The sequence below is a fragment of the Pholis gunnellus genome (genome assembly GCF_910591455.1).
Source record: "Pholis gunnellus genome assembly, chromosome: 1".
NCBI classification, from domain to species: domain Eukaryota; kingdom Metazoa; phylum Chordata; class Actinopteri; order Perciformes; family Pholidae; genus Pholis; species Pholis gunnellus.
The window spans coordinates 27,086,609-27,101,983 of NC_136528.1; the positions used below are offsets into that span (position 1 = coordinate 27,086,609).

The 15,375-nt window shown below is 40.1% G+C and overlaps 1 protein-coding gene across 1 annotated transcript; it reads right to left on the reverse strand.

The window, feature by feature from the left end:
- Positions 1–2,329: 2,329 nt before the first annotated feature.
- LOC306695449 (long-chain fatty acid transport protein 2-like) lies at positions 2,330–12,565 on the reverse strand. The gene is made up of 10 exons (XM_079158692.1): positions 12,097–12,565; positions 10,352–10,561; positions 10,090–10,248; positions 8,613–8,737; positions 4,843–5,037; positions 4,524–4,614; positions 4,150–4,348; positions 3,650–3,747; positions 3,401–3,531; positions 2,330–3,188 (listed from the first exon to the last, which is right to left on the reverse strand). The coding sequence occupies exons 1-10, from the start codon at positions 12,491–12,493 to the stop codon at positions 3,012–3,014; spliced, it is 1,782 nt and encodes a 593-aa protein (XP_079014818.1). The 5' UTR covers positions 12,494–12,565; the 3' UTR covers positions 2,330–3,011.
- Between the last annotated feature and the right edge of the window lie 2,810 nt (positions 12,566–15,375).

Sequence of the window (15,375 nt, forward strand, 5' to 3'; positions counted from 1 at the left end):
CCATTCATGGGCCTCGTGCATATAGGACACACATGGGAACTCCCCCTAAAACAACTCAGATTGTGCGGGAGACAGAGAAACAGAGACAGCAGCAGTATTTTTTTTTGTTGTTGAATGAATGTCCATCGTAGATTACTTCTCAACCTAATACATTTAGATTTTGGACTGTGATGTTATCTATTATACAGGACAAGGGCTTTGTGTACGTTTCACTAATTGGTATGCCTCCTGAGTCTACCAAAAATGTAACATTTTTACCTTTAATAGTTAACGTGTCTTGTGGTAACTTTCTAAAACCTTAATTTTTGTTCGAATACATCTGGTATGTGGGTGTGAGTGGTGTTTGTATGGTTTCTAATGTGTGTATTGAATGTACAAGTTTGTCGTAGTCAGAATCTAAAGTTAACTCACCCTCTGCGTTGTGATGTGTGTGCGTCGGTTGGTCCATCTCTGGGGTCCGCCCCGCCACCCGCTCCTCCCCTCAGTCTGACGGCTGATGTTGAGCCGTTCCACCAGTCCTGTGGAGATTGTGGGCAGTCTCTTCTCCAATGTCCAAGTTGCTGCATTGATGGCACATATAGTTTTCAGCTGGTGTGTGTTTTCCAAAGTCTCTGCCCCTCAATTTTCCTCTTCCGCCCCTGTTGCCTCTGTCCTTTCCTCCTCCTCCTGTCATGGCCTGATACATTGTCTGCTGGGCATCCTTGAGTTTGCACTGACGAGACTTAATCTTTGCTAGTTTTCTGTGTTGTTGTTTGTTGTACTGCATGTCAGCATGTTCAGCATGTGACAGACACTCTCTTTGGTGTGGGGTTCTCCAGGCTCATGGAGGACGTAAATGCCTTCTTACAGAGTTCGGTCAGGGCTGTCACTACATGGTTATACGACCAGTTTTAAGCACCATGGTCGTATATCTACTCGACCATGTCCCTCGGATACAACCCCCCCCCAATTTGCAGTATATTTTCCTTTTTTATCAAATGTATCTGTCTTATTGTTTCATCTGTTTCTTTCTTTCCCTATTGGACATTATTTTTTGTTTTTCTGCCTCGGCTTTTTTCTCTCTGCTCCCAACACGTTTTGAGTTGATCCAATTCTTGTCGTAGGCTAAAACTGCCAGGGAACCCCAATTTGATCCATTCTCCCAATTGTTTGGCAGTCTGATTATCTTTGTCCCACATGTATTTTATTATTGGAGGTAAGATCTTGGCATCGGGCTGCTCAGGCTCATTCTATTAGTTTCTATCATTCCCAAATGTCCAACATTTGCCCAACCTTTATTTTATTTCCCTTTTTTTTCATATCTTCCTATTTTTCTCTTAACTCTATGTAATGTCACTATCAGATTGAGACTGAATGAGCCTTTTTTTTGGTTTACCCATTCGTTCAGACGTTGGCAAGTCACTTTCCCATATTTGTTTTTCATGAACATGAAATTGGGTCCATCAGGCGGAGTTACCTGGGCTCTCTCTCGCCCCCATATTACGTTTCATTCTTTATATGGGGCTAACACATTTTTATTCTCTTTAAACAGTCGTCACCGTGAGTTTAGATTCATTTTTGGCACAATCTGAATAAAAGCTGTTGCTCTAGACACACAGTCTAAGGCTTTTCTCTAGACACATTTATCCTTTACGAACTCTTCGTCTCTTAGGTCAAGGGACTTCAGCGTTCACTGTTTACCCCTATGATATTCAAACTCTAAGACAGACACCAAACACTCACCCCTAGTGTTACAGTCTTAGGCCAAAGGGCTTCAATGCTTAATGTCTACCCCAAAGATATTTAACCTTTAAGGTATTCAACGTGACTATCAAAACACTCCCGTTTTCCAGTAACCCAATCGCCACTTCTCAGAAAAACGCTAAGATACGAGGTTAACCAACATCCACAATAAACCCATAAAACAAAATAAAACCCCAATGTGAATAATAACAGACAGATTTGCTTACATTCTCACAATATGGTCTTCCTTGATCAATTATCAAAGTTTCAGCAACTCAGCAAATGAGAATTTGCAGTTATTTGGACTCAACAGGTCCATCAGGATCCCAGTGAAGACGATCAGGAGCCGGATCGGGCCTCTCTCTCTTAATTTTTGTTTGGAGGTAGAGGCAGAAGGAGTCTCCTTCTGAAGGGCCAGTTCACCGACCCCTGTTGGCTGCTGACGATCTTTCAAGGGATCCTGTTTGTGACGCCAAGTTTGTGGTGGGAAAAATCCCATACCCGCTTTGCGTGAGTCTTTTAATGCTGAAATAAAGAATACCGAAAAAAACAGAGGTTGCCTTTTGAGTATTTATTCTTTGCGCAGAGAAGATTCAATCGTCACAACAGAATGCGAACAGTCTCAGAGCGGAAGAACCCCGTGTAAAGTGAACGCACTTTCTTTATACAAAAGGTGGGGGCCAATGTTACAGACATTTTGGTCTCAGACTGATAGAAACAACAATGAAAAACAAACAGCCAGCAATCCAAAACTAAGTTATCTTTGCGCGCCGGCAACTGTGAATTCTTCTTTTGCACAACAATAAGAAAGATACATCTGGGCATGTACGCTAACACAGTGAAGTTCAACTGAGTTCAGAGAAAACTAAGTAGAAATATATATACTAAGTAAAAATGTACCATTATAAACTCTCAAACCATTTTACATGATACTCGTGTCTTTCCTATAAGCAAAGTATTCGTTAGTACATCAGATACTACCTGAGAAACAGTCCAATAGCCGCTGTCTGAAAGTTTGTTCTCCGGAAACATCTCATTAAACACTACATCTGTTTATCTATATATATTTGTAAAAAGCAACACTTATAATAACACCATTATTAGACGGAATAAAGCAAAAGCAGCATCTCCCGTCTACTGCGTTTTATTTATCCGTATTACTTTACTACACTCAAATAATATGAGTATTAGTAAAAAATATTAGTTTAGTCGCTGAGCTGAAGGTTCATTATCAAAAGCATTAATGCAGCTGGACTGAAAGCACAGTTTTTTGCACTCTAAGTTCCTACTCATAGTTTGATGTTTCCTGATACGATGGAGCCGTAGACCTGCGCTGTCAGCGGTAGGTAGCTCTTCTCTTTACCATCAAGGATGTAAATAGGGTCCTGGATACGCCCTGGATCAAAACTCTCCTCCACTAACTTCACTTTCATCTGCTTGAAAGTCCCCGTCACCTCCACTGCATTCTAGACAGACGACAGGCACAAAATACTCAGTCAAGCACAGTATCAAAATATCACTACTGCTTCTCATCACATGCTGCAGACACTGTGAGTGATAGAAACATTCCGTCACAACAGAACGACGTTTGTTTTTCAAATATTTTAAATTATTTCAATTTAATGTACAGTTTCTTCCAAAAGTGAAATGCAGTAAAGTGTGTATGAAATAAACATACCTGTATTCTTATAAAGCGAGGTCGGGCATATGAAGGCAGGTAGTTAACCACATGGTTATATATTCTACTGCCATCAAACTGGGCACCTTCATTCACAGTGACAGCTGCCATCCCTATCCGCCCCTCATGTCCTACATTGCCAGACAAAATTGAAACAAAGCATTTCTTTACCAAATCAATGTGTCTCTTCAATGTTCTGACATTTGTAAGCCATGACATGACAGAATGTACAGAGGAAATGACCGCTACCTGGCACTTGGACTCCATAAACGTTGGCCTCTTTGAGACAATCACTGAGCGTCAGGATGTCAGACACCTCGTTTGTGGCCACATTCTCACCTTTCCACCTGTTGAACAAACAAGTTTCAACACATATCGATTTTTGATTTGGTTCATAAAAACCATCATACTCGTGTGAGAAACAAACAATAACAATAAGGTTGTACATTAAGTGTTGCACTGTCTCGTAACATTCTCCAGTTTAGATATAGTTGTGGTAGAAGGAGAGTTGTAATAATAATGGATTGCATCTCAAACAGGAAGTGGATAATCATTTCAATACAAAAGAAAAACAAAAGCACATTTGGGAGAAAAAAAAACTAATAAACCTTGTGTTGTTTTTTAAATGTAATCTTTTTTCTAAATTTATACAAAAAGTGGCAGAATTTCTCTTAAACCTGCTGCAGGTAAATTAACGAGTAAAGAGATTCTACTCAGCATTAAAATCACTGTGTACATGAGTTCTGTACCTGAATGTGTCACCTACACGATCCTGAAAGTAAATGAAGTTGTCTTTATCAATCTTCATTAGGTCTCCACTGTTGAAGTAAAGATCTCCCTTCTTGAGAACATTGCGAAGTCTTTTCCTTTCCGTTTGTTCCTCGTTCTGGGCGTATCCCACGAAAGGAGCGATGTCTGTGATCTTCGACACCAGCAGTCCTGTCTCACCTTAAGGAAAAAGACAACGAGACATGTGTTTTACAGCCGTTGTCTATCAATGGAATACTTTCCCCATCTTTTGGGGTCCTGATTTAGTTGGTAAACAGCCCCTGTTATATCGAGGGTCATGGTGCATAAAATATGCATAGACATATAATTTAAGTTTAAGCTGGAGTTTCTTCACCTTTGAGCGACTCCACACAGAGGCCGTTAGCATCTCGAATCGGTTCATCCTGCTCTGTGTTGTACTTAATAAGAGTGAAGGGAAACAGCTTCTACGGGAGTAAAGAAGTAAAGACATTAGAGTTGCTTTATATGCATTATACAGTTGAATACAAATAATCTATTGACAGACATGACACTCTAATAAATGACATGTGTGATTCTAACAAATGTGTATATATATATACGTACCTACTTTTACACACACACACTTATTAATTGGCTGTAATTGATAGCAGGAAGAATGTTGACAGAATATTTTTTTATTTTTCCATTCTTACCTGATGAAAAAAGTGAACTCGCCCAATAGCTCCAATTTTCCCGGCGTAGTTGACAAATCCCACATTTCCCTCTGTGGAGGCGTAAAACTCTCGGACCTGAATGTTTCCAAAGCGATTGAGAAACTCCCTCCATACCTCTGCTCTGATCCCGTTGCCAATGGCCATTCTTACTTTATGTTCCTTGTCATTTTCTTTCTGCATTGTCACATAAAAAAAGAAAATGAATAGAATACATGATACATGATACATGATTGATAGTTGCTGGAATTGACTGACTGTAAAAATCTTATCAAACATACAATACAAGAAATAGTGGCGGTGGGGCCAAAAAACACCTGTCAGCAGTTTTTAAGAGGGTTTACAAAATGTGAGAATGCACTGCTTTTAAACACCAGGGGTGCAAACTCATCAGGGGTGAAAAGGTGGCAAAGAGGCGACCACCCAGAAGTATTTTTCTTTTTAAAATCAGATATTGATTTCAACATGAAGAAACTGTAATAATTTTACAGTAATAAACGTATGATAGATTACAGTAGGTACACTGTAAAATAGCAGTTTCATGCTGGCAACCAGGACCTTGTAGGCCCCAAAAAACTCGACATGTTGGTCTACATGACTTACACATTACCTTTTTTGGATTTAAAATGGTGATTTTTGACAAAAGGTGACAAGTTGAACCCTGAAACACACGTACGTTAGTGCTTCATAAGACAGACATCAGTCATCTAATTAGGCTATTAATTAGGATCATCTCTGATCAAGTGGCTAATCACTGTCTATGTGTGAGAATTTCCTCAGTTTGATGGAAGTAGAATATATAACCATGTGGTTAACTACCTGCCTTCATATGCCCGACCTCGCTTTATAAGAATACAGGTATGTTTATTTCATACACACTTTACTGCATTTCACTTTTGGAAGAAACTGTACATTAAATTGAAAAACCAGTTCACAATATTTCTGAGCGTCTTAAAAATACTATGTTCTCTAAAAACAAACAAATACTATATAAGAAATACTTTAAATGTGACCCTAAAGTCTACAAGTCCAGTAATCTGGTTGCCAAGTCACTTGATATGGTCTTCCTAAATTAAGGCCAGCATCTATTCCTAGTGGTGACCAGATACAGACAGGCCCCTCTTCTGACTCGAGGTCACACGGTAAATTGAGACTGCACTTCATGTGATGCAATTAGATACTCTGAATGGCCATACATGTAGGCAGAATGTGTACAGTTCTCCTAAATACAGCAGATACATCTTTGAGTGATATGAAAAGTATACAATGCTACTTGAAAAATGTCAAATGTTCAAACCCCTTACACATAATGACGTAGAAGGCTGGAACCCGATAGTTGAGATTTAACGATTTCTATTTTTGTAAGCCAGCTGTGCTGCGCTGTGGGAATGTACTGATTTGCAAAGTTATCTCTGACTGAATGTGTCTCAATGGCAGCTTGCTGCAGCCGGTTCACAGAACTCTGTCTCAGCAGCTGTCTCTATTGAAAGGAGTTTTACACAAACGGAAGAGAGGAGGCATGGTTCTACAGTGCTATGTCAAAGATCTTATGTGGGCTTGTTTGCCTTGCAATCACTCTACTAAATGAAAAACTGGCATTTAATTAGGAGATACATGGTAATTGAAAATGGGGCCGGACCAATATTATCAATCCGTCAGCATACGATATATCAAATATGAGACATCAGGTACGACGGTTTACTTATGACATTATGACAGCTCCGTCACAACCACAGATGACTAAAACTGCAATTATATCAATTTTAATTGTCCCTTAAATTGTACATTCTGTCACACAAATATGTTCCTTTGAAGGCATTTTCAATTTTCCGTGATTAAGAGGGAGGGAGACCTTTACCTCCTGCCAGCCCTAAAGGAATGCCAGTGGTTTAGGTTTCAGATGAGTGTTTTCACTGTCACATGATCAAGACACATGCTGCAGAGGCTTTTCAACAAAGAAAACCAAGTGTGGTCAACATGGAATGACTTATACTTAGAGGCATAAAGAAAACTAAAGGGCAACTTAAAATAGTTACAAAGTACTACTATCAGTCTTCAAAATCTGCAAAACAGATATTATTCCTACTTAACCAATGTTGAAACATTGCAACGCTGCTTAGTTTTGCAGTTCTGAGCTCTGCATGGCTGCAGCAACACATGTAAAAGGCTGAGAACAGTGAAAATCATTTTATAAAAGGAGTGGACTCCGTTAGCCCTCTCCAGCTGCCTTCCGGGCTACACTGAAGCCCTTACTATCATTGATTTATTTAATCAATTCTCTTTACTATTATTATTGCTATTATTTATTTATGTACGTAATAAACTAACTTATGAATATTATTACCATTTATTTACCTATCTATTTATTTATTTCTCTCTCCTCCTCCTGAAACATACCTGCAGATTCCTCTGGTCACAGTCATTTAAATATATGACAAACCTACACAACCCACTTTCATACATGCACACAAACACAGGCAATACTCCCACTCAAAAAAACAACTACATTACATTACAGCAGTGGTGGGCGGTCAGGGCCTGCAAAGCCTTCTCTGATGGCCTAAACAGAATCACAAAGTTATAACTATTTTATAATTTAAAAAATGTTCTTAAATACACTACATGTATTATAATTTATAAAAATAAAATTCCCATTATCTTATTTTCTCATAAACCAGAGCAAAGGTGCAGTGCAGAGACAAACAAATACAATAAGTGCAACAAACTAATACGAGTACAAAAGGTGCAACAAACTAGTATGAGTACAAAAGGTGCAACAAACTAGTAAGAGTACAAAAAGTGCAACAAACTAGTATGAGTACAAAAAGTGCAACAAACTAGTATGAGTACAAAAAGTGCAACAAACTAGTATGAGTACAAAAGGTGCAACAAACTAGTAAGAGTACAAAAAGTGCAACAAACTAGTATGAGTACAAAAAGTGCAACAAACTAGTAAGAGTACAAAAAGTGCAACAAACTAGTATGAGTACAAAAAGTGCAACAAACTAGTATGAGTACAAAAAGTGCAACAAACTAGTATGAGTACAAAAAGTGCAACAAACTAGCATGAGTACAAAAAGTGCAACAAACTAGTAAGAGTACAAAAAGTGCAACAAACTAGTATGAGTACAAAAAGTGCAACAAACTAGTATGAGTACAAAAAGTGCAACAAACTAGTAAGAGTACAAAAAGTGCAACAAACTAGTATGAGTACAAAAAGTGCAACAAACTAGTAAGAGTACAAAAAGTGCAACAAACTAGTTTGAGTACAAAAAGTGCAACAAACTAGTATGAGTACAAAAAGTGCAACAAACTAGTATGAGTACAAAAAGTGCAACAAACTTGTATGAGTACAATAAGTGCTAAGTGGAAGGCTCAGGGTAGCACTTCTTGAAGAGGTGAGTTTTCAACCTGCGCCGAAAGATGGGCAGCGACTCCGCTGTCCTGACGTCAGTGGGGAGTTCATTCCACCACTGTGGGGCCAGGACAGAAAACAGCCGTGACCGGGTCGATCGGCCGCAGGGACCTCTGAGCGACGGGGCAACCAATTGCCCCGAGGCAGCAGAGCGAAGTGGTCGGTCGGGGGTGTAGAACTAAAAGCCTGAACCATATTTAAATGATGACGTCTTTTTCATCCATCTTGTGTTAATCCCTGAATATTTCGTTACACCTTTGTCCGTCCATTTGTCACCTGTTTGTATTATGTTGCCCTGACGAAGTAAAAAAAACGAGAACAACAATAATAAATTTACCTTCGGTGTACTACAGAGGTAACGCATCACCTCTCCTATGTACTGCACAACAGTCACACTGTATTTCCTGCAGTCGTCCCAAAACTGAGAGGCAGAGAACTTCCTCTTCAGAATGATAGTTGACCCTTCACAATAAGACAGCAAAAAAAGAAAATTTGATTATGAGCTAAACAGCATAAAAATGGGATGACAATAGATTCAGATCCATTTTGAAGGCTTTCCTTTCAGCAAGTTCTGCACTGTATTTTGACTTGCATTAAAGATGAATTGCTGTACTTTACGTTAAGCTTGAACATTTCCAAAACACTCATGCCAACAATATTAAACTGTATTATACTGTACAACAGAACGGTGATTGTTCTGCAGCGGTGTTGGATATCTCCTAAGATGTGTGTAACTCAGGCTGCTAACCCAGACATATAGGGATGTGAACTTTAGCCTATTTAGAAAGAAGTAGTTAGAAATTAGAGGTAATCTGGTTGTGGTTGACCCAGCTCTGTTCAGATTACCGGTTCACAGCGACAAAGGACTCTTTCATTTAGTTTCCCACAGGGACAGAAAAACCAGCGGGAGGAGGAGTAGGATCAGGGTCATCACTTTTTGTGAAGTGTTGAAACAAGTTCATTTCGGTTTACAATTTTGCATCACTGTAGCCTCATATTTAGGTTGCTGGTGAGAATCCTATAGGGGTCTTGTAACAGAGTGCCATGTGTCTCAAATCTGCATAATAACAAGTGATTCCTCTATACCTAGTCAGCGATCGCAGGTGGGAACCCAGTGAGGGATCAAATCCTTGTCAAAACAATGAATCATTGTATGTTAACTGTCGTGGTTGTTCTTCGAAAACCATGCATCTCCAAAACGTCAATTTTTCAAGAGCTAATTACAACAGCTTTGTGAGGACACATTTTTCTACTAATCCAATGGCATTTTGAAATGGTTTATTTAGCTTAAGAAGTAGAGACCCATGGTTTTCTTAGGACACTGATTATGTCAATGATGTATGACGACAAACTGAACCTGGATCTGCCATAAATCATCCATCGCTTCTCTTCTCGGATTTCCTGCGACGGCCACTGTCTGCACGCACAAGCTCTTTTAGTGACAGTTTTCTTTTTGGTTTAAGATTCAAACCATTTAAAGTTTTGTTGCACCTGTGACCTGTTTGCTTTCACACTAGGATGGATGGTTTGACATTCAGCTTGCATTAAAAATAAAAATCACTGGCTTGCAGTTGGAGCCCTTTGGGGTCAACTTGGTGAACTTGAGGACGGATATTGAACCGTGGCAAAGCCTTTGGCCTGAAATAAAATAACTATAGAGTTTTTGTACAGTGATCTAACCGAGTCTTAAATGTAAAACAACCTAAAAACTCCATGTTAGCTCAGTAAAGTGAGTATTCATTTGTCTGAAAGGAATTTCACACAGCCCTCACAAAGTCGTGTTTGATTTACACTCTGTTCTTAGCTCGTCTCACCTGTCTCAATGGCGCCGATAAAGCCTATAATGAATCCAGCTGTGTGGTACAGAGGCAGGTTTAGGTAGATGATATCACTGGACGTTACACCGTTTGAAGATAGAACAGCCAGAGCGGTTAAGAGGCGGTTCTGATTGACCACAGCCGCCTTTGGGAGACCTGGAATACAACAAGACACAAACGGCACAAACCTTGACAACAGAGGAACTAACACGTCATCGTGGTAACTGATTATCACATAAGACTGGAGGACAAACCCTACCTGTAGTTCCAGAGGTGTAAATATAAACTGCAGGACTTTTGAATGTGATGTGTGATCTGAGGGATCGAGGGAGCGAAGCGTCTGATGCCTCGTCCACTTTATCGGAGAAGCTCTCGATCCCAGGTGTGTCACAGTGTTTGGTCATCAGGAGGACGGTGACGCCCTGCTCCTTCAGTGAGGGCAGCACATCCTCCACCGCTTCCTTCAGCTCTGGAAAAGGATACAGGACAATCATGACCACTAAATACTATAGTTTCAGGATAATATGCAGATATTGGCCCACTACTGGCAGTGAAATATGCAATTTTACAAACAAAAACTAATATGATTAAAGCCAACCAAACCCTTGCAAGCTTGGCGTTCACTTTGAGTTGTACGTGTGGATAACAGTCACTGAGAAGATGGAAGACGGTAGTCAGTGAACTTCGGGGATTAGTTCAGGAATCAAAGAAGATGTGGCTGCAGTATGTTGAGAACAATAATATGGTTTTCTTCCATGACTCAGTTGAAAGCTGTCCCAGGACCCACAAAGGCAAATGTTGAGACCCCTGAAAAAAGTCTCGTCAAACCACTGAGTGAAATTCTCTATATTATCTCGAGAAAAAAAAATGTGTCTATATTTTTCACAGAGGCTTGAAATTTAAACTTCAGTCAAATATAAAATAAATTTACAATCAGATTGTTTATTAACTGGATCCCCATTAGCCGACGCCTTGGAGCCCGCTAATCCTCCTGGGGTCAACAGAAAGAACAAACCATAATAGATACAATACATGACGTAAAACAAAGAGTAAAGACAGTACAGTTCGAATAGTTAAAATAGTACTGTCAGAGACTAGGATGTATAGTATCAGAACCGACCATATACATTATGCATCCCTAACTTCTTCAAAGAAGGATCAGGAGTCTACAAAGACAATGGAGTTCTAGTGGTCTTAGGGGAGCTTTTAATTGTTTTTTAAATGACAGTTTGTTACTTGTATAAGTTACATGAGGAGGTAGTGAGTTCCAAGCTGTTATTGAACGGTAGATCACTGTGCGTTTGAGGAGGTTTGTTCTTGGGGTTGGAGGTGTCAAGTGACCTGAGCTGGCACTCCTTGTGTGATGGTTATGTCTGTTGCATGTGTGTTGTACTTGGTCGAAGAAATATTCAGGTGTCTGATTAAATACTACATTTCTGTAATACGTGAGAAGGCTATAGTGGAATTAACCACGACAGGCGAGAGTGCATATGTGGTAAATATGATGATGATGCTGATCATCATAAATGTTATACAGTATATGATGATGACTGTTTAATAATGAGGATAAGTGCCTTCCCCTCCACATGACAGGGTTACATCATTGTGGCAGGGGGTGCATTCAGGATAAAACCCCAAAGCCCTTTTAATCTCTGATGAAATATCAACTGTACCAGCCACTTGGCCCACTGTGATGAAAAAATACTTCCCTAAACAAAAGTTGAATTGAAACAAAAACTGTACAGCATTCCATAAGCATTTGAATTTGTATATTTATTTCTGCACTTCAGGTTGCAAACCCCATGAGGGCCAACACTTTTAACTTCTGCTCGAACCTTGAGGCATGACTGAGGTCAAAATAGCTCCAACCACAAACCATGATTTTGTTTCACAGTCGTTTAAAATGCAAACGTCAAATCTGAATGTACGGCTTGTAAACGAGCAGGCCTGGCAGCCTTAACTTAAACTTTAAGCAAAGCTTCGCTCATCTACGCGGATGCATACCTGGGGCCGCGATCAACACTTTGGCCTTGCAGCAGTTAAAGCAGTGCAGCAGAGACTTATTGCGGATGTTGTGATTGAGAAGAGCCACGGGAGAGCCTAATTTAGCCAGGGCCAGCCAGGTAAACATGAAGGCGGGCTCGTTCCCCATGAAAAGTGCCACGGTGTCCCCGGCTTCGTAACCCGGGTGAGACCGCAGCGCGTCGGCTGTTTTGTTGCTCCTTTTGTCCGTGTACGTGTACGAGTAGCTTTCATTTTCAAACGCAATAAAGATCTTGTCTGGTTGCGAAGCGGTCTGCTCCAAGAAACGGTCCAAAACAAAGAAGAGAGGTCTCCGTCTTCGCCTCGACACAAACTTCACCAAAATCCGCAGCAGATCCCCGAAATACAGAACATCCATCCAAAGATACGGGGACAAAGTTCTGAGCGCCACCGGTATGATGAGAACACTTGCTAAAACGACTGAAATCAAATAGACCAAGATCATGTTTTCTGCCTTAAGAGCCACGGGTTGTGTAAAAAAAGAAAAGAAAACAACAACAACAGTTTCAGCTCCGGGCTGCAAAATGGGGAGCGTTGTGCCAATAAGGATTGTGTTCAGTGGGGCGGGGCATTTTCTCCAAAAAGTAGGTTCAGCTCATGGAGGTCAAATATTTGAATAATTCTGAATACGATTGATTGAAGAGGAAATTGCTCAGCAGCGGCGTGTGTCGCTGTGTTCAAACTTGACGACATAAAGATTGTAAATGAGCCCCATTGTGTTTCCTGCAGCACTGTGTTCAGTCATTAGTCAGACTCCCTCCTGAGGGTCACAAGACAAATGGAGATGAGACATGATTAAAGCAGCAACAGTCAGATTTTGCCACACAAATATCCAACAACTCACAGACATGAAATGACCCAAGGGGCCCCACACACACGACTGGTATGTAGAGGGCCGCAAGCCATGCAAGGATTGGGAACCACTGGTTTTATGTGAACTCAATCTAACTCGTAACTCAAGCTGTCAAAATGTAGTGTAGGAAAGTAAGGCACGGCAAGGCAAGTTTATTTGTATAGCACATTTCAACAACAAGGCAATTCAAAGTGCTTCACATGAAACCATTAAAAACATAAGGCAAAAGAAAAGGAGATTTAAAAACAATTAAGAAAATTGATTAAAACACTAAAAAGCAGTGTAAGAAATAAAATACAGTAGTAAAATGCAGAAATTGATTAATATCCTTGAATCTGGTTCAATTAAAAGCAGCAGCAAACAGAAAAGTCGTCAATCTGGATTTAAAGGAGCTGAGGGTCTCAGCAGACCTGCAGCTTTCTGGGACTTTGTTCCAGATATGTGGAGCAGAAAAACTGAACGCTGCTTCTCCATGTTTAGTTCTGACTCTTGGAACAGGAAGTAGACCGGTCCCAGACGACCTAAGGGGTCGGGATGGTTCTTAAGGTAGCAGCAGATCAGAGATGTATTTTGGCCCTAAACCATTCAGTGCTTTATAAACCAACAGCAGGATTTTTAAGTCAACTCTTTGTTGGACAGGAAGCCAGTGCAAAGACCTCAGAACTGGAGTGATGTGATCCACTTTCTTGGTCTTAGTGAGGACTCGAGCTGCAGCTTTCTGATTGACTTTTTACAGAGACCTGTAAACACACCGTTACAGTAGTCCAGTCTACTGAAGATAAATGCATGGACAAGTTTTTCCAAATCCTGTTGAGACATAAATCCTCTAATTCTTGATATATTCTTCAGGTGATAGGAGGCTGATTTTGTAATTGTCTTGATATGGCTGTTCAGGTTGAGGTAGAACTAGATTTCTGGCTTGGTTTGTGGTTTTTAACATCAGTGATTGAAGCTGAGCGCTGACTTTCGATCGTTCGTCCTTGGTACCAAAACCAATTACTTCTGTTTTATCTTTGTTTAATTGAAGAAAGTTCTGGCCCATCCAGTTGTTGATTTGTTCAATGCATTTACCCAGCCCTCGTATGGGATTATAGTCCCCTGGTGATATAGTCATGTAGATTTGTGAGTCATCTGCATAATCATGATAACACACTTTGTTGTTTTCCATAATCTGAGCTAGTTGGAGCATGCAGATGTTGAACAGAAGAGGCCCCAAGTACTGTGCCAGAGAGTCCCACCCCGATTTGTAGTCTTTCTAGTAGTATGTCATGCAGCACTGAGATCCAGTAATACTAAGACTGAAATTCTGCCATTGTCTGTGTTTAAGTGGATGCCATTGAAAACCTTAACAAGAGCAGTTTCAGTGCTGTGGTGCTGTCGAAAGCCTGACTGGAAGACATCAAAACAGTTATTTATGGCCAAGAAGTTGTTCAGCTGTTGAAAAAAATGCCTTTTCAATTATTTTACTTAAATGGGAGGTTTGATATTTGCCTATAATTTTTCATTGTTGCGGAGTCTAAATTAGCCTTCTTTAGCAGTGGTTTAATAACTGCAGTTTTTAGGGCTTGTGGGAAGACACCTGAGAGAAGGGATGTGTTTACAATTTGTAAAAGATCAGTGGTCATGCAGTTTGAAATATTTTTGAAAAAGTGTGTTGGTAGAATATCCAAGCTGCAGGAGGATGACTTCAGATGCTGTATATAGTCTTCTAGGCTTCTAATGTCGATTGAATGAAATTATGTCACGATATTTGAATGGATGTTATTTGGAGATGGGAACAACACATATCCTGTGGTTGGTGTGGAGGCACTGACTGCTTGTCTAATTTTCTGAATTTTTTCAGTAAAAAAGGAGGCAAATTGATTGCATGCCCAGATGGATTGGAGCTCAGCAGCTACTGACACTGGAGGGTTTGTTAGCCTGTCGATGGTGGCAAATAAGGCGCGTGTATTGTTATTGTTTTTGGTTATGATGTCAGAGAAGAAGGACTGCCTTGCATTTCTAAGTTCCAAATTATAATTGCGAAGTCTCTCTTTATAGATGTCACAGTGAACCTGGTGATGATTAGGTCCAGAGTGTGCCCCCAGTTGTGGGTGGGTCCAGTCACATGCTGAGTCAGATCATAGTTATCAAGGACACCACATAGTTCTATAGACCCTCTGTCCTGGGGATTATCAACATGGATATTAAAATCACCAAGAATAACAACACAGTCAAAATCAATACAGATTATAGACAGCAGTTCAGTAAACTCATCAAAGAAGGTTGCACAGTATTTAGGTGGTCTGTAAATGTTTAGTAATAAAGCTTGAGTGGAGTTCAGAGCCACATATTCAAAAGAACTAAAATGACCAAAAGACATCTGCTTGCATTGAAGAGAATCATTA

What these genes read in the sequence shown, in the direction of transcription:
- LOC306695449 (XM_079158692.1), bottom strand. Translation starts at nt 12,493, where the DNA reads ATGGATGTTCTGTATTTCGGGGATCTGCTGCGGATTTTGGTGAAGTTT. An exon ending in GAGTTCACTTTTTTCATCAG is followed by an intron (nt 4,615 to 4,842) that starts GTAAGAATGGAA and finishes TTACTCCCGTAG; the next exon opens with AAGCTGTTTCCCTTCACTCT. An exon ending in CTCGCTTTATAAGAATACAG is followed by an intron (nt 3,189 to 3,400) that starts GTATGTTTATTT and finishes TCGTCTGTCTAG; the next exon opens with AATGCAGTGGAGGTGACGGG.